Below are 17245 nucleotides of genomic sequence, written 5' to 3'. Positions count from 1 at the left end.
GACCATCAAAAAGAACTTGGGAGAAAATGACTAACGGCCCAATAATAAAGGCCCATATATTTGTCAATTAATAAAGAGGCCTTAATAAGTAAGAAGCATGAAACAAAACGAGAAACGAAAGAGAAGAAGTATTATTCCTCATAGAGGCAAAAACAAAAAAGAATACGATTCCGCCTCGATCCTTCATCTGATCGAATCGATTTTGTTTCTTGTATCAGCGATCGGGATCATCTGATTGCGATCTTTCGAAATCGAGAAACCTTTGGTGTGACCGAGGAATCACCACCATGTTCAATTTCTGGTAGAAATCATCAAACTCCATGATCTGATTTTGTTATTTTTCATGATTTGGGATGTATCTGCGTCTGGGCATGTCTCTTGGTGCTTTTGATGGTGTAGTTACTTACTGCTGCTAATAGAGATTAGTGTTGATCTTTGCTTACTTTGGATTCCCTAAAGTCACTGACTTTGTTTATCAATTTTTGTATATATATACACAATCTTCCTTGGTAGATTTGAGACCTTAACATAATGAAATAGAATATATATATTCTCATTGATTTGATGTGTTTCTGATAAGACAAGTATTGGTTGTAACGTTTTAAAAAAGAACCTCATTTCGTGTTTAGTTTCTGCAATGTTTGTATATATCCATAAGATGATGTATGTTGAACACTTTTAAGATAGTGTTTGAGGATGTTTTTGTTGTGATAAACCCACGCAGGGGATCAAAGGAGCAGCAACTTGGGGAGTCTCGTCCTTCTTCTTCTTCAGAACCATCTCCACAACAACCTTGGTATTCTCATTCTCTTGTCACCTCGCCTAGCTCATCCAGGCCTCAGTCATCAGGAGGGCAGATCCCATCACATGTTTCGCCAGGTGAAGCTGCCGGCATTATTGCTCTTTTGAAAGACAAAAGGTTAGTAGCTACTCTTTCTGGTTACTTTTTTTATATACTTGGGATCATTTCAGACCAAACCATAGATTATTACTTGTTCTGATAGTTTTGTTTCTGAAGCTCTCTGTGATATTACGTATATGAAAGGAATCGATTTCTGGACTTGATCTTTCTCTTTACCACTCATATCTTGTCTTCTTTAAAATTTGGACTCTAGTGTGGATGAGCTCGGGAAGCTTCTGACTGACAAGAATGCGTACCAACAGTTCTTGAACTCGCTTGACCAGGTCTCTATTCAAAACAACGTAAGTCTCTCAAACCATCATCATCATTCTGTCTTAAGAACTGTAGAATCGTCACTGTTTACATCTATTTTTCTTCTTAATGTTCACCAGATCAGAGAAGAGCTACGCAAAGAGACATTACATCTAGCTAGTGAGTTCTCGTTAAACTTTTATTTTAACAGCCTAAAAATGCTTAAAGAAACCTAAAACTTATATGCTGATATATAACAGGAGAAAACTTGGAGAAGGAGCCACAGATAGTGGAGCTCAGAAACCAAGTGGGTATATATCATTCATAGTTTTGTTTTGAGTATTTATAAAACTTCTTCTCACCATCTGTGAAATTGTTTGTATATAACAGTGCAGAATAATCCGTACAAGTGAGCTTGCAACTGCACAAGAGAAGCTCAATGAGCTTGAGAATCAAAGAGACGAGATCCTCAGATTCTACTCTCCTGGTTCTCTTCTTCATAGACTTCAAGGTAAAAAAAACATAGGTCTTCACTCAATATGTGTAACAAAATGATGCACATTGCTTTCTAAACACAATGGTTCATGGTAGATGCAATGAAGAAGGGAGATGAAGAATCAGAGGAGCTGCAACAGAAGTATATGGAGAAGGAGATTGATACAGCAGCGTTTGTGCAGAAATACAAGAAGCTGAGAAGCCTGTATCATCGTCGCGCTTTAATCCATCTCGCTGCAAAAACTTCATCCATCGGTTGAAGAACTTGAAACACAAGGAGCTTTTGGTTTGTTTCCTTAAGCCGTTGTGTAAAGTAAAAAAAAGAAACACATTTAAAGATAGCTCACTACTGAGACTTATCTGAAAAAACAATAGTATTGGATTACAGAATGATGTTATTATGATCTCTGAATCTGAACCTTGTAATGTTTGATTGAATCTTTTCGTTATATACATGGGGTGTGAAACAGTGAAGATGATTATGTATTATGAAACTTACAAGAGCTTGCAGTATACGACCATACAGTAATTCTTTTCAGTAGATTACTAAAGTTTACGTTAATGCATTTTGGCGTGGCATGTGTCCAATTTTGTCTTCACACCACAGTTGACCAGTATGGTTCTCGTTGACGTGCCATTTTGAATCAAAGACTAAAGACGCGAGACTCACCTGCAAGTCAATTTTTAATATTTAAGTTTTAACTATATTCATTTTATGTTGTTGTGAATTACTACCATTTACTCTTATTTGTTTATTCATTGCTCCAATTTGTTACACAAACGGTTGTTTAGAATCATGGTTTAAAATAGAATATTAAACCATCTAACGAAAGAAAAATGGTTCATTACTAATGGACCATGTCGTGTAGAAGCTTCTTATGACTAATTTAGTAAGACTCAGTGAACCTAACCCTTGCTCAGATCAAATGTCTTTTTACTTGTACTTGTTTCGGGAACAAACTTTATACTTCCTCATGGTCAAAAAGATTGTCCAAGATTGGCGTATAAGAAAGTTTTTATCTTGTTATAAAAGAAAGAAGAAGAGACAAAGAATCTCAGTTGGTCCGAATCACATGCTCTTTTACCAACATCCGTTAATTTAAACTTGTTTCCCGGTTTCTATATTGCTCTACTCACTTTCTTCTAAATTTCTGAAGACTGATAATAAAATTATGTAAAAGAGAAAGAAGATGAATGAAATTCGAAAGTTATTTAGTTATTATGTTACTTATGTATGGAACCATCTACCAATCGTTAATTTATAAAATAGTTAAACAAGATTCAAAATTAAACCAAAACCAAACCAAACTGAAACTAAACCGATAAATTCGGATTTAGTTTTTAAACTTGTTTCCCGGTTTCTATGCTCTAATCACTTTCTTCTAAAAATCTGAAGACTGATAAAATTATGTAAAAGAGAAAGAAAATGAATGAAATTCGAAAGTCATTTAGTTATTATGTTACTTATGTATGGAACCATCTACCAATCGTTAATTTATAAAATAGTTAAACAAGATTCAAAATTAAACCAAAACCAAACCAAACCGAAACTAAACCGATAATTTCGAATTTTATATATATTGCACTTTAAGTCCCTCATCAATCTCCGCTAAAACATTTTTAAGAACCTCTCTCTCTCTCTCTCTCTCTCTCTGACATTCTTTTTCTTTCTCTCTCTCTCTCTCTCTCTCTCTCTGACAGTTCTTTCTTGTTTTCTTGTCTCTCCCTACGAGTCTCGATGCGAAGAATCGAGCAAAGTTGTCGCGATTAGTAACTTTTGTCTCGTATCGAGAACACAACCAGAACCCCAACGAGCTACTTGAATGCCTATCTCTCACTCCTTAACACCGATGTTGTTAGCAGTTGCGGTGGCCTTCGCGGCGGCGATCACTACCTTCGCCTCACCTCTCAAGATTCTCCCTTTACAAAGGGCTTTCCCCTTAGACGAGCCAGTTGAGCTCAGCGACCTCAGAGCGCGCGACAGTGTCCGCCACGCGCGAATCTTACTAAGCAAAGGCGGTCGCCAGAGCTCAATCGGCGGCGTCGTGAACTTCCCAGTCCAAGGCTCCTCCGATCCTTTCCTCATCGGGTAATCAAAGGAGTTTCCTTTTTTAGAAAGCAGTCCACTTTGATTTGATTTAAAAGAAGAATCGTTTTCTTTTGTGTGTTGCAGCTCCAAGACGACTATGTAAATGTCAAAACATTATGCACTCTCTCTCTCTCTATTAAATGTGATATATATAATAATGTTTTATTGGTTAGGCTTTATTTCACAAAGGTGAAACTGGGTTCTCCTCCTACAGAGTTCAACGTTCAGATTGATACTGGAAGCGACATCTTGTGGGTTACTTGCGGCTCTTGCTCTAACTGCCCTCGCTCTAGTGGACTTGGAGTAAGTTAGTTAGTTAGTTTTTTACATTTTCTTGTGTGGGAATGGGATCAAATGGCTTTATCTTTTGTCTTTGATTTTGATTTTGATTTTCAGATTGAGCTTCATTTCTTTGACGCTCCTGGCTCCTTGACTGCCTCCTCCCTCACTTGTTCGGATCCGGTTTGTTCTTCGGCTTTTCAGACAACAGCTGCGCAGTGCTCCGAGAATAGTAACCAGTGTGGTTACTCGTTTCGTTATGGTGATGGAAGTGGGACTTCTGGTTACTACATGACTGATACGTTCCATTTTGATGCTGTTTTGGGAGAGTCTTTGGTTGCTAACTCATCTGCTCCCATTGTCTTCGGGTGAGGGATCTTTTTCTTTTCTTATCAAAGTGTTTGAATGAGAGTGTGTTAAGCTTTGTTTCTCAAACAGGTGTAGTACATACCAGTCTGGAGACTTGACGAAGTCAGACAAAGCGGTGGATGGGATCTTTGGTTTTGGCAAGGGGAAGTTATCTGTTGTCTCTCAGCTGTCTTCACGAGGGATTACGCCTCCTGTGTTCTCTCATTGCTTGAAAGGGGATGGTAGTGGAGGTGGTGTCTTTGTCCTTGGCGAGATATTGGTACCAGGGATGGTTTACAGTCCTCTCGTCCCATCACAGTAAGCTCTCACCAACCCATTTAGTTTCATTGTATTATGCTGTCACAAGCTGATAAGAATGTGTGTTTTCATCTACAGGCCTCACTATAACTTAAATCTCCTGAGCATTAGCGTTAACGGAGAGATGCTGCCTATCGATGCGGTGGCGTTTGAGACTTCGAACACACGTGGTACTATTGTTGACACGGGAACCACTTTGACGTATCTGGTGAAAGAGGCTTATGATCCCTTTCTCAGTGCTGTAAGTTTTGTGACTTATCTGGTGATTATGAGAATATTTCTTTCAAATCAATGATGGTTGTTGTACTTTTATCATCTGCAGATATCAAGCAGCGTGTCTCAGTTGGTGACACCGATCATGTCTAATGGAGAGCAGTGCTATTTGGTCTCGACTAGGTATGCATTCTTCTCTGTAACTTCTAAGCTAAGAGAGAGTTCTCATGGTTTTGGTGTGTGTTGTTGCAGCATTAATGATATGTTTCCTCCGGTTAGTCTCAATTTTGCTGGTGGTGCATCAATGATGTTGAGACCTCAGGACTACTTATTTCATTATGGTTTCTATGTAAGCTCTTCTACTAGTAGCACTGAAACCTTTCTGCTTCTATATGTAATCTATTAACTTAGTCTCTTCTATCTATCAGGATGGTTCGTCGATGTGGTGCATTGGATTTTCCCAAGCTCTTGAAGAACAAAACATTTTAGGAGGTCAGGCATTGAGCTTTAAGTTATTGATGATTGGCTTGTTTCCCAACAGTGCGTTTACATAAATCCTGTTTTGTTTTTGTAGATCTTGTCCTTAAAGATAAAGTGTTTGTGTATGATCTTGCTCGGCAACGGATTGGATGGGCAAACTATGATTGTAAGTAAAAATCTTTGTCACAGTCATATCATTTAGCCAAGAATAGTCATCTAAACTTCATAAACTTGATTTGTTTGAACAGGTTCGATGTCTGTGAATGTATCGGTAACTTCAGGAAAGGATATAGTAAACTCAGGGCAACCATGCTTGATGATCTCAAGAAAGGACATGGTTTTGAAGTTGTTCTCTAGCATCTTACTGGCTCTTCTTCTTTGTACTTTCTTCTCCTTGACTTAAATCTATAGAGTTTCATGTTTTGTTTTAGAGTAGGTCATGCTGATTCTTTTGGCCATTCGCACATCTTCTCTGCTGTAGTTAAGTAGATGTCTTTTTAATTGTAGATAGCTCTACTTGTGGCCTTTAGAAGTCTTACTTCTGTAAAACCTTGGTTTGTTTTATTTTCATATTTAATATATAGGCTTTTTATTTCAGTTCTTGGATACATTGCATAAATCAATTTTCATGACACTGAAAGCTATTCTTGTTAAGCAAGAGACTGTTTCATTTACACACTAGAACAAGATCTTCTTGAGTGAAACATTTGTTCATCCTCAGGCTCCACCTTCAAAGAGTGTCTTCCAAAACATCTTTCCTCTTGCTTTGTTGATCTTCCCTTCTCATTTCCTTCAACCCATCTCTTTAGCTTCTTCATCAGCCTCTTCCTCCTCGAAGTTTCGGTATGATGCTCATGATGATCATCATCATCATGATGGTTATTCTCTTCATGATGCTCATGATCAGCTACTACTGTCAATGGAAGAGCCTCTGCTTGTTCCTCCATTTCCAAGTACTCTTGCAAGTTTCTATTTGGAGAAAATGCTACTTCCTCATGACTGGTTTCATTTCTCATCACCTTGTGCCTCAAACAAGCATTGCTCCATCTCAGGTTAATCACTTCCTTCACTCCATTAGCAACATCCTTCTTCAAATCCTCACACTCTTCTAACACCCTTCTATAATCTTCTTCACTCACCATCTTCACAAAAGCAAGAAAAAAGCCAATCATTAGATTTGGATAGTGCTCTAGTAGTCGGTTTAGGCGGCGGCTAGGCGCCTATTTAGTCAGTAAATCGGATATGAACAAAATTATTTTCTCAAATCAATCTTTTCAAAAGAATCGGCATAAACGTTCAAAAAATTGGATCTAAACAAAATGATTTTTTTTCAAACCATTTTTTAAAAAAGAATCAGCATAAACATTCAAAAAAATCGGTATGTTCGCCCTACCAAACAATAATATTCTATAAAGCGCCTGACCACACTTTTCAAAATCAATACTTACCTCCACTGACTTCAAGGACACTTCTTTCTTCTCCTCTTGCAACACATCAACCCTAGCTTTTAGATCTTTCACTTCACCTTCAAGCTCCTTCACAATGCTGTTCTTCATCTCCAATTCATCAACACACTTCAATAGCTCTTTCTCCACGGCAATGCTTCTCCTGCTCTTCTCGTTTACAAGACGGTATAACTGCTTCCCTCCTCTCCTAAGCTTCTTTGCTTGCTCCTCAAGAAACCAATTCTCTGATCTCAACTCTTTGATTTCTCCCACCAGTTTGAGAAACACAATCACCAAATTTTGGCCCCTCTTGTGTTCTTCCTCCATCGCCGAAAGTTCTCTACGGTAGAAATCTAACTGAGCTTTCTCAAGGCTCAACATGCTTTTATGCTCCATAAGCATGACTTCTTGTTCCTTCATATTACTATAACGTTCGAAACGCAACTCCATCTCGTATTCCTTCCTTTGAAGCTCCTCGAGTCTGGATCTCAACCCTAGAATCTCTTGCTGTTGTTGATCACCCAGGCTCTCTGTATGTTCTTCTTCTTCTTCTCCATCGTTTCTTCTGCTAGATGATGAAGTTGACTCTGGATTGCTTGCGGAAGAAGTCACCTCGTTATCTTCTTTTCGAGACACGAACCTGGCCAAGATCAAGCCAGTTGCTGATAGTACAAGAGCAACACCAACTTTCAGAATCACAGGCTTCATAACTCCTCCTCCTCCTTCTCTTGGACCTGAACCATCCATCTGTTATTATATGTTTATATTCCAAGAGCTTTCTTTCTCACTAATAATGTTTCCTTCTTTTGATTATATGATCGAAGCTCAGAGTAGATAATTGATTGATGGATCTTGTAAGGCTTTGATCAGATCATAATGGTTTTTATATGAGAAACGGTCTTTCTTTTATTATTAACTTTACTACATATACTTTTGGTTGTGGAGGAGACATGTCTTGTAAGATTATTCGTTTCCTTTGGGGTGTGCCTTTTGTTTCCTTTTCATTGGTTTTCTTTAAGTAATTGAGATTGGTTGCTTTTTGACCATTGCTTGCTTTACTCGCTTGGGCATCGGATTCTCCACTTACAAGACGCACGTTTCTACTCCCTCGCACGTAGGAACCTACCTAGATCTGCATGTAATACAGTTATGTGTGCATGCATGTGCTGTTTTCTTTTCTTTTATGTCAAAAATTATTTTCTTATTTAAATGTGTAGTGTTTGAAAAACCAAATCAAAATAAAATAACCAGTAAAAACAAATTCCATTTAAAAACCAAGAAGTATTATCTTGTTAAGGTTAACTAAAATCAAAACCAAGAAGTATATAAAGTTGATCATATACCTCAAAACTAAAGTTTGATGTGGCTAATTCACGGTTAGTTTCTATTTAATTTGAGTATAAATGATTAAGCATATCATAACTAACAAGATCATATGCAAAACGTGACTGATTTAGAAGAGTTGAGATCAATTACGCGTCGTGATGTTGTCGGAGAAATAAGAAAAAGGAGTGGCATTTATATTTAAATATAGAGACGTTCACACATTAGAGCACTTTTTAACGTGATTGCTTTATGTAATTAATATAACACTATAATATGCGAACACGACTAATGTGATTAGCTTGTTAACTAAAAATGTTAACGTGATAAATTTAAATCTTCAATATAGAGCGTAGTCTCTGTCAATAACATGCTAACCTGAATCAAGTAAAAAATATGTGTAGATCGGAACCTGTGGCAAAGAGAAATGAGATGCTAGCCTGAATCAAGTTAAAACATGGGTCAAAAAATATCTTATAAAGTTGTAGGTGAACAAATGTGAATTAGTTAACAGAAAAGCAATTACTTGCGTTCGACCTTGCTGGATCATTTGGACTACTAGCAGGCAATTCATCTTTTTAACTGCGTTAAAGCAAATGCAACTATCTCGTCGTTTCCTCAACTAGATATTGTTTTTAGAGTAGTTCTAAAAGTCTTTTTACTCAACCACGGTTTACATCAACCTTTGATTAAGCTACAGTTATCCTGGTTAGTAATTTTAAATCTCATCAAGTTAAATACCTCCACAGCAACGTTCAGCTCTACTATTAATTCCTCGAGCAACCAAAAGTATCTTATTATACAACCGAGTCAACCGACCATCAATGACTTAAGACCATGAAGACTAAAGATCTATGCATGAAAGGTACACGTGTCGAGGTACATCAAGATAGAATAAAATGAGGTACTCAAGATACGTGTCGCAGGAAAGGCTACTTTTAATTTGGCAGCTCATACTGCTAATCTACCACGTGGAGCCTCCACAGAAACAGACCATTTACTATAAGAAGCAACAAAAGCACCTTAACTGATGAAACTAGTAACAAAAGATTCAAACAAAAATCACAAAGCACTTGAAAATAAGAAAAAAGTTTCCCAGCTACACAGTTTACTATAATATGGTGAAAATTATCCAATATATGAAAATATGTCAACAACTACACGACGTTTATGTTAATACATACCACATATACGAAATAAATAATTATATGGTGCTAACATCACAATCGGATTCAATTGATTTTATATTAAGTTAATGGGGTCGATATGTAATTTATCAAAAAATCAAATTAAAACCAAAAATCGAACCCAACCTAAGAAATAACCCGACCCAACCTAACTAATTACCCGACCAAACCTAAATCTAATTAGGGTTCGTCGATTTTGTTTTTCTGCTCGAACGTTAAAAGTACACTACAAGATTGAGATTATATAACATTACACTACAAGAAAGAGCATCGCATTCCGACGGTCCTCTTTGTTGGGAAGTCCTCGGAAATTACTGACGAGAAATTGTTTTCGGAAGCTTTGACAAAAATTGGTACAATAGTTTGTAGCTTACATGTGAGGCTATCTGAAGCAAAACAGAAATGGGTTCAGAATTTTCTTTTTATAAGTGTTCATGTGTGAGTTTATGTGTAGATCTCAACAAGAGAAAATTGAGAACATATATATGTATTTGCAGAAAATCGATTTTAAACTTGAGATTAGATGAGACTAAAAAGATTTGGGCAGGCACTTCACAGATTCTTCTCGTCAACAAAGACAATAATTTTACAGAAGACAAATGTGAAAATGACGATAGAGAAAATGGTTTCGTAGAATATAGGTATATATTATGTTAAGCATTTACTAATTATATGTCGTGGTCAAGTGGTTGGTTCCCTTCGTAATGTTGCCCAGGTCGCGAGTTCAAGTGACAATGGTGGTAATTTGTTCAATTCAATATTTTATTTTTAATAAATATAAAATGACAATGCTATCCTCATCTTCCTCTTATCCTCTGTTCGCGAAACCTTAATTTATGTCCTTCTTTTGTTTTTTTCTTCACAATTTTCACAGTTTATATGTGTTGTTTAATGTAGTTTACTTGATTACAATAAACCATAACCTAATATATATGATTTTAAGCTTTTGACTGAGAAAATTTTGATTTTCATGTAGATAACGAGTTTTTGAGCGATTTGTATTGAAAACTCTAACCACATGTAGCCGCCGATTATACGTCCACGACTTCTGTGATTCTCTTTCTTGTAATGTAATAATCTCAATCCTATAGTGGCTAGTGTACCTTTATTGTTCGAGCAGCAAAACCAAAACGACGAACCCTAATTAGATTTATGTTTGGTCGGGTAACTGGTTAGGTGGGTCGGTTCATTCCTTAGATTGGGTTTGATTTTTGGTTTTAATTTGATTTTCTGATAAATTACGTATTGACCCCATTAACTTAACATAAAATCAATTAAACCTGATTGTGATGTTGGCATCATATAATCATTTACTTCATATATGTGGCATGTATTAACATAAACATCGTGTAGTTGTTGATACGTTCTCATAAATTGAATGGTTTCCACCATATTAGAGTAAACTTCGTGTAGCTGAGAAACTTTTTTCCTTGAAAATATCACAAACCCGTAACTCTAGTTTTACTAATTCTCAAGTAATGGCGTCGGAGAAACAACAAAAGACGGAAAGAGCCGAAGTTGCAGCGAGGCTAGCAGCTGAAGACTTGCATGACATTAACAAACACCATTGCGATAACGTCACGATGTATAAGGTAACGGAGAGAACAGTTGAACATCCACCAGAGCAGGAGAGGCCAGGAGTGATAGGATCAGTGTTCAGGGCCGTCCAAGGAACATATGAGCATGCGAGAGATGCTGTTGTCGGGAAAAGCCATGACGTCGCCGAGTCGACCAGAGAAGGAGCTCAAATAGCCTCAGAAAAAGCGGCTGGAGCCAAAGATGCAACCCTTGAGAAGGCAAAAGACACGGCGGATCATACGGCCGAGAAGGCAAGAGAGGCTAAAGATATGACGGCAGAGAAGATGGGCGAGTATAAAGACTATACGGTTGATAAGGCGAAGGAAGCCAAGGACAAGACGGTGGATAAAATGGGCGAATACAAAGTCTACACAGTGGATAAGGCTGTAGAAGCTAGGGATAAGACGGCAGAGAAGGCCAAGGAGACAGCCAACTATACGGCTGACAAGGCCGGAGAGTATAAGGACTACACGGTGGAGAAGGCGGCTGAAGGAAAAGATGCTGGAGTGAGTAAGCTTGGAGAGTTTAAAGATAGTGCAGTTGATACGGCGAAGAGAGCTATGGGTTTCTTGTCTGGGAAGACAGAGGAAACCAAACAAAAAGCTGTAGAGACCAAAGATAGTGCCAAGGTAATGATTTTTTTGGGACGTTACATTGTGTTTTTTCATGTTAAGATGGACTATTTCCCTTTTAGGAAAAAATGGTGGAGGCTGGAGAAGAAGCTAGACGAAAGATGGAGGAGATGAGATTGGAAGGTAAAGAACTCAAAGAAGAAGCTAGACGAAAGATGGAGGAGATGAGATTGGAAACAAAGAAATAACCTAATGCATAACCAGATTTCGATCTCTCCTGAATCTGTCTTTTATGCCATTGACAAGGACTTGAGGAACATTATATCAGCAAGAAGAAGAAGTAGTAAGCATTTTCATTCACTCATGTTGATGTGGCTGAGATAAGATTTTTTGTAGGTTGCAATCTCAATGATCCATCTTGTTTTTCTCTTTTTTGCCAAGATGGCTCAAACATAAGATCTTTCTTGTAAAATCTTCTTTTCATTATATGATATTTACATTTTAGCAAAAGACAAAGCACGAGAGGGGTCTCAAAAGACCAAGGAGACTGCTGACTCAGCAGCTGAAAGAGCCCACGAAACAAAAGATTCAGATTCGGTTAGGTAAATATAGTATACGGAAGAGACATTCATTTGATGTTTTGACGTTAATTTATTGTTTGTATCTTTGACGTCATAGGGGAAATGAAGCGAAGGGGACTATATTTGGTGCAATAGGGAATGTGACAGAGGCTATAAAGAGCAAACTGACTATGCCGTCAGACATTGTAGAGGAAACACGTGATCGTGGAAGCACGGGGAGGACGGTGGTTGAGGTCACAGTTGAAGATACAAAACCTGGCAAGGTAGCGGCTACTCTGAAGGCGTCTGATCGGATGACCAGTCCGACATTCAACGAAATCGAAGTTGAAGATACAAAACCTGGTAAGGTGGCGGCTACCCTGAAGGCTTCGGATCAGATGACCGGTCAAACATTCAACGACGTTGGACGGATGGATTATTAGTTTCGGAATAACAGCTTTTGGGCCTGTGTCGGGCCTTTAAAAATATACTTTTAGGGCCTTTGTTTTGGATGGATATGATGTAGCAAATATAGTTTGCTGATATGGAAGTGAATCTTTCGTTACGACTTTTAAGAGGATTAGCTGTCATGTTGAACAACTCGAGTCAACAATTACGACATAGTCTTTCTATTTTTAGCTTAACCAAACAAATGGTTGCCTTAAAGTTTGGGTTACAGATTTCTTGATACCGTAACCGGACATAAGATCACAACACGCCACTACTCAGTGACATCTGTCTCGTCTATACTAGATTTAACAATAGTAAAGGCTTTTTTTGGTACAGGATATTGTCGTGGAAAGAATGTTTCATGTGTATGTTAGTTATAATCCACAACAGTAGTATAATAACAACTTCAGATCTATATGCACCAAAAGTAGTCGGTGCATTTGAATTTATGAACGTCCAAAACTACTTATTAACAGATTTGTGGGATTTGAGGTATATTGACGACGAGATGAGATCTTTGTTTTGGATTCGACGATTTGCCACCACTTGATTCATTTTGATTATTGTGTTACATAAAAAGACATATGTGGAGCCAATGAAGGTACGGTTGTCCTGTTGCTGAAGGTGGGCACGGCCACATGGTTTTGATTAGCCCTTGATCTTGTTGATCAATCACCAGTCACTGACGTCTGTTTTGTTTCTTTTCTATCTGCTTATGGAGCATGCATATACATCAAGCCGGTAACATTCATTTCATTGGTTTCTTTGTTTTTATAAATTCCAGTTGTAAAAAAGTCCAGTTGTATACTGGATTTATAGTTTTATTCTATACATACAATGGATGAAAATGTTAGAGAAAAACAATTTAATAGATTTATAGACTGGTGTTTGGTTGATCACTTATCAAATTCTCGGTTATAAATGCATTGAATATTTTTTATTTATCCCATGAAAGAGAATTGTTTGTATGGTTTAGAACAAGAGAAGCATGTGGCCTAAAATTTTACAACATCAAAATTAATATACTTTTTTTTCAAGATTAACAGAGTCTGGACTAATTTTCGGATTGTACCATCCTAATGTTTAAGGAAAAACATTCTAGGTCAAATAGACATTAAAGTATTTTTGAGTAAACAAAAAAGGAAGAAAATCTTCTTTGTTTTGATACATTGTTTATAATTATTCGTATATTTTTTTCCTATTTTCTCTAAAATTACTTTCTATATATTTGTTATTCTTTGAACTTATCTTATTTATTTTGTCGACTTCTTTGAAATATATGTATGGATAAAAACAAGGCAAGATTACATCGTCAAAAAAATTAAATAGAGAATCAAAACCAAATTTCGAAAAAACCACATACAACCTTCCACGTGTAAGGCTTATACAAAAGATAGTATCGCTACAACATACGCAAGAGCATAGTTGATTATAAAACTCTCTCTATCTCTCGTCTTAACCTCTCATACTCTGCCTTTTATAAGCCGCTTCTCCTCTGCTTCACCACCACCAGATACAAAACCACCAAAAAATCATTTTTCTCTCCAAATTTTCATTTTCATTTAGCGTTTTCCGACAGAACACAACGAGTTTGACGGTTATCTAGGGTTTAAAGATGGGATTGTCGTTGAAAAGAGGCACCGGAGGGTTCCTCGTATACCTCCTCGTGGGTTTCTCCGTCGCCGTATTCTCGGTTTCTTACGTCGGAGATACAAACCCTAATCCTCATCTCTCCTCCTCCTCCTCTCCGCTCTCTGCCACCGAGAAAGTCTGGCCGGTAAATAAAGTTTTCATCCTTTTTTTTATCTTCTCAACATCTGAATATTCGTCGTGTTATTAAATTTTAATGACGTTGTGAGGACCATAACAGCTAACCCATTTTGAATAAAACAGATACGTGTTGTTTATTACAATAAACGGGAACGTGTTCTGTTTTGTTACGTACGGTACACTCAAAAAAGCATAGAAGAAGAATCTATAATAACTTTTTGACTTTTTGTGAAAAAGTAGGATTTGAAGTTTAGCTGGAGGCTTGTGGTGGCTACTCTCATAGGGTTTCTAGGATCTGCGTGTGGGACCGTTGGTGGCGTTGGAGGCGGTGGAATATTCGTTCCTATGCTCACTCTCATTCTAGGGTTCGATACAAAATCTGCAGCTGCGATCTCTAAATGTAAGAGAGAGTTTTTATTAAATGATAATGTTACATTTGTTAATGTAAGAGATTATAATGATATATCATTAATAATAGGTTTAGTTAATGTTGATGTTGTGTCATGTGTGTGTGTGTGATAAAGGTATGATAATGGGGGCATCAGCGTCATCGGTTTGGTACAATGTGAGAGTACGTCATCCGACAAAGGAAGTACCGATCTTGGACTATGATCTTGCGCTCCTCTTTCAACCTATGCTTCTTCTGGGAATCACTGTTGGTGTTTCTCTGAGTGTTGTATTCCCTTACTGGCTCATCACCGTTCTCATCATCATTCTATTCGTTGGTACTTCTTCGAGATCTTTTTTTAAAGGGATTGAGATGTGGAAGGAGGAGACTTTGTTGAAGGTATTATAGGTCTCGTTTTCTTGTTTCTATGTGGGATGATCACTGACTGTGTTTATGTGTGTTTAAAACAGAATGAAATAGCCAAACAGCACCAAGGCTCCACGGTTAACTCCAGGGGAGAACGTAAGTAAAGCCTCACACTTATGATTCTGATTACAACACATTATCTCTAACTTTCTTTTTTGTGCAGTTTTGATAGACACAGAGTATGAGCCTCTTTATCCAAGAGAAGAGAAGTCAGAACTGGTAAGCATGATATTAGCTACTTAATGTTGCTTCAAGACTAGTATAAAAGATTCAAGAACTAATCACGTTTTTTTTTGTTTTGCTTACAGGAAATAATAAGGTCTAACCTCAAGTGGAAACGGCTTCTGCTTTTAGTCACTCTGTGGTCTGCTTTCTTGCTCATCCAAGTTATCAAGGCAAGTCATCTCCTTCTTGTTTTAGCTTTTTGGTTATTCAATATTGATGTTGATGAGTTCTGATTAGTCTAACTCTCTCTGGATTGTAACACAACAGAATGAAATCAAGGTTTGCAGCACAATCTATTGGGTGCTTTTCATCTTACAGGTAACATATTATGTTCCTTTTTGTAACACCCGTCTCATACTCTCTCGAGAACAGCGTGCTACTTACGCTTAAATATCGAATCAAGTCGTTACACCTTTATCCTCAGGCATTTAGCTAGGTCTCCAAATTTTTTGAACCATGTTTTCGGTTTTTTTTTTAGTTCCCTGTGGCTCTGGGGGTGTATGGATTTGAAGCAGTGAGATTGTATAGAGAGAACAAGAAGAGGCTAAGAAGTGGAAACACTGAATCAATCTGTGAGGCTACAATAGAGTGGACTCCTCTTAGTCTTATCTTCTGTGCTCTATGTGGACTCGTTGGAGGAGTTGTAGGTGGTCTTCTTGGATCCGGTGGTGGGTTTGTTCTCGGTCCATTGCTTCTTGAGATTGGAGTCATTCCACAGGTTGCTAGCGCGACAGCTACATTTGTGATGATGTTTTCGTCGTCCTTATCAGTAGTTGAGTTCTATCTCCTCAAGAGGTTCCCAATCCCATACGGTAAGATCTCTTTAGAATCACACAACATGAGGAAAACGTTTAGAATAAGGGAAAAACAAAGGAAACTGATGGGTCTCTTTTTACATTTGCAGCATTGTACTTGATGTCGGTATCGATCCTTGCCGGTTTTTGGGGACAGTTCTTTATAAGAAAGCTGGTGGCCATCCTCAGAAGAGCTTCCATCATCGTCTTTGTCCTCTCAGGAGTCATATGTGCCAGTGCTCTCACAATGGGAGTGATTGGTATAGAGAATAGCATTAAGATGATACATAACCATGAGTTCATGGGATTCTTAGGATTCTGCAGCAGTCAGTGAATCATCCTCAATTTGTTTAAAGAATATTTGAACAAAGTGTTTTCTTTTGATTTATTGGATAATTTCGGTTGTCCAACATTATCATTGTTTTAAGTTATGAAATTAGATTGTACTGTTGAGTGGGGTTTGCTTGTAACCCAAGTCATTTGTGAAATCTGATCTTGGCCAATGCATCAGTTGGACCTTCTTCAGAAAAATAAAGATTATATCAAACTTGAAAGTGTTAGCATTTTCTTTTTTTTTTTCTACCAAACGTTGTATTATTGCATATTTGGATGCTTGCCAGAAAGACAAAAAAGGCTCTCCAGTCTCACATGTGCAATGAAAGTAGAGCAAGAAAACAGAACATGATTTGGTTGTTTCCCAATCGGAGAAGGCAACAGATTTGGACTCTTGGTAAGGTTGTTGACACTTGATGTTTGGCATCATCTTCAGACAGTTGACTGAGAAAAAGACATTTTAAAACAAATCTCATCCTCACCACATGATTTCTGTGTGATTTCAAACGTTTTGGGTGAAGAGATCTCTGCACTTTGCATATCCAGAGTACGGCCACAATAATTGTTGTGGTTCCAGCATTTTTTTTTGGCCAACTACCACACGAATCAGAGAGATTTTGCAGTAGATTGATGATGCATACTCTTTTGGTCCAAACACCACATGGATATTATATTATGTTGATCTTTGATTTTCTTTTCCTAATTTAAGTCTACTGTTGTGATATTGCGAGCTAGTAGTTCGTAGTTAAACGTCTATTTCAAAAAACAAGAAAATAATGGAATTGAGATCCCTCATCCCTGGCCCAACCAACCCTCTTA

General features: G+C 37.6%; 6 protein-coding genes across 8 annotated transcripts; 5 read left to right on the top strand and 1 right to left on the bottom strand.

Moving 5' to 3' along the window:
* The first annotated feature begins 86 nt into the window (after positions 1-86).
* Positions 87-2122, top strand: LOC125609300 (vacuolar protein-sorting-associated protein 37 homolog 2). 2 transcript variants are annotated; one of them, XM_048780600.1, is made up of 7 exons: positions 89-301; positions 725-919; positions 1116-1203; positions 1294-1333; positions 1414-1460; positions 1544-1664; positions 1745-2122. In XM_048780600.1, the coding sequence occupies exons 1-7, from the start codon at positions 288-290 to the stop codon at positions 1906-1908; spliced, it is 669 nt and encodes a 222-aa protein (XP_048636557.1). In that variant the 5' UTR covers positions 89-287; the 3' UTR covers positions 1909-2122. The 2 variants fall into 2 exon arrangements, with proteins under 2 accessions (XP_048636556.1, XP_048636557.1); XM_048780599.1 differs by having other exon boundaries at positions 87-301; positions 1116-1333.
* Positions 2123-3284: 1162 nt separating this feature from the next.
* LOC106451101 (aspartic proteinase 36) lies at positions 3285-5972 on the top strand. Of its 2 annotated transcripts, XM_013892962.3 has the most exons (11): positions 3285-3737; positions 3822-3836; positions 3911-4040; positions 4134-4384; positions 4455-4682; positions 4761-4923; positions 5005-5078; positions 5148-5244; positions 5324-5387; positions 5470-5541; positions 5624-5972. In XM_013892962.3, exons 1-11 carry the CDS (start codon positions 3472-3474, stop codon positions 5776-5778), a joined length of 1515 nt encoding a protein of 504 aa, XP_013748416.2. In that variant the 5' UTR covers positions 3285-3471; the 3' UTR covers positions 5779-5972. The 2 variants fall into 2 exon arrangements, with proteins under 2 accessions (XP_013748416.2, XP_013748417.2); XM_013892963.3 differs by lacking the exon at positions 3822-3836.
* On the bottom strand, positions 5931-7909 carry LOC106451102 (protein CHUP1, chloroplastic). Its single transcript, XM_013892964.3, has 2 exons — positions 6824-7909; positions 5931-6517 (listed from the first exon to the last, which is right to left on the bottom strand). The coding sequence occupies exons 1-2, from the start codon at positions 7565-7567 to the stop codon at positions 6047-6049; spliced, it is 1215 nt and encodes a 404-aa protein (XP_013748418.1). The 5' UTR covers positions 7568-7909; the 3' UTR covers positions 5931-6046.
* A 2864-nt stretch (positions 7910-10773) lies between these two features.
* On the top strand, positions 10774-12086 carry LOC125575136 (late embryogenesis abundant protein ECP63-like). Its single transcript, XM_048780595.1, has 3 exons — positions 10774-11537; positions 11603-11691; positions 11993-12086. Exons 1-3 carry the CDS (start codon positions 10809-10811, stop codon positions 12084-12086), a joined length of 912 nt encoding a protein of 303 aa, XP_048636552.1. The 5' UTR covers positions 10774-10808.
* Positions 11993-12775, top strand: LOC106454700 (late embryogenesis abundant protein ECP63). Its single transcript, XM_022720257.2, has 2 exons — positions 11993-12082; positions 12159-12775. Exon 2 carries the CDS (start codon positions 12232-12234, stop codon positions 12481-12483), a length of 252 nt encoding a protein of 83 aa, XP_022575978.2. The 5' UTR covers positions 11993-12082; positions 12159-12231; the 3' UTR covers positions 12484-12775.
* A 1071-nt stretch (positions 12776-13846) lies between these two features.
* LOC125609298 (sulfite exporter TauE/SafE family protein 4-like) lies at positions 13847-16647 on the top strand. The gene is made up of 9 exons (XM_048780594.1): positions 13847-14267; positions 14501-14660; positions 14785-15047; positions 15119-15170; positions 15238-15293; positions 15383-15469; positions 15567-15617; positions 15778-16111; positions 16204-16647. The coding sequence occupies exons 1-9, from the start codon at positions 14106-14108 to the stop codon at positions 16425-16427; spliced, it is 1389 nt and encodes a 462-aa protein (XP_048636551.1). The 5' UTR covers positions 13847-14105; the 3' UTR covers positions 16428-16647.
* The last annotated feature ends 598 nt before the right edge of the window (positions 16648-17245 follow it).

The sequence above is a fragment of the Brassica napus genome, chromosome A5, assembly GCF_020379485.1.
Source record: "Brassica napus cultivar Da-Ae chromosome A5, Da-Ae, whole genome shotgun sequence".
In the NCBI taxonomy this organism is placed as follows: Eukaryota; Viridiplantae; Streptophyta; class Magnoliopsida; order Brassicales; family Brassicaceae; genus Brassica; species Brassica napus.
This window is presented reverse-complemented; position numbering and strand designations above follow the sequence as displayed.

Excerpts from the sequence above, each read along its gene's own strand:
- LOC125609298 (XM_048780594.1), top strand. The coding sequence starts at position 14,106 with ATGGGATTGTCGTTGAAAAGAGGCACCGGAGGGTTCCTCGTATACCTC. Across the intron at positions 14,268-14,500 it reads CCACCGAGAAAGTCTGGCCG|GATTTGAAGTTTAGCTGGAG; the intron begins GTAAATAAAGTT and ends GTGAAAAAGTAG. Across the intron at positions 14,661-14,784 it reads TGCAGCTGCGATCTCTAAAT|GTATGATAATGGGGGCATCA; the intron begins GTAAGAGAGAGT and ends TGTGTGATAAAG.
- LOC106454700 (XM_022720257.2), top strand. The coding sequence starts at position 12,232 with ATGCCGTCAGACATTGTAGAGGAAACACGTGATCGTGGAAGCACGGGG.
- LOC106451102 (XM_013892964.3), bottom strand. The coding sequence starts at position 7,567 with ATGGATGGTTCAGGTCCAAGAGAAGGAGGAGGAGGAGTTATGAAGCCT. Across the intron at positions 6,518-6,823 it reads TGTCCTTGAAGTCAGTGGAG|ATGGTGAGTGAAGAAGATTA; the intron begins GTAAGTATTGAT and ends GCTTTTGTGAAG.
- LOC125609300 (XM_048780599.1), top strand. Across the intron at positions 920-1,115 it reads GCTCTTTTGAAAGACAAAAG|TGTGGATGAGCTCGGGAAGC; the intron begins GTTAGTAGCTAC and ends TTTGGACTCTAG. Across the intron at positions 1,461-1,543 it reads TAGTGGAGCTCAGAAACCAA|TGCAGAATAATCCGTACAAG; the intron begins GTGGGTATATAT and ends TGTATATAACAG.
- LOC125575136 (XM_048780595.1), top strand. The coding sequence starts at position 10,809 with ATGGCGTCGGAGAAACAACAAAAGACGGAAAGAGCCGAAGTTGCAGCG. Across the intron at positions 11,538-11,602 it reads AGACCAAAGATAGTGCCAAG|GAAAAAATGGTGGAGGCTGG; the intron begins GTAATGATTTTT and ends TTTCCCTTTTAG. Across the intron at positions 11,692-11,992 it reads CTCAAAGAAGAAGCTAGACG|CAAAGCACGAGAGGGGTCTC; the intron begins AAAGATGGAGGA and ends TTTAGCAAAAGA.
- LOC106451101 (XM_013892962.3), top strand. The coding sequence starts at position 3,472 with ATGCCTATCTCTCACTCCTTAACACCGATGTTGTTAGCAGTTGCGGTG. Across the intron at positions 4,385-4,454 it reads TCTGCTCCCATTGTCTTCGG|GTGTAGTACATACCAGTCTG; the intron begins GTGAGGGATCTT and ends TTTCTCAAACAG. Across the intron at positions 4,683-4,760 it reads AGTCCTCTCGTCCCATCACA|GCCTCACTATAACTTAAATC; the intron begins GTAAGCTCTCAC and ends TTTCATCTACAG.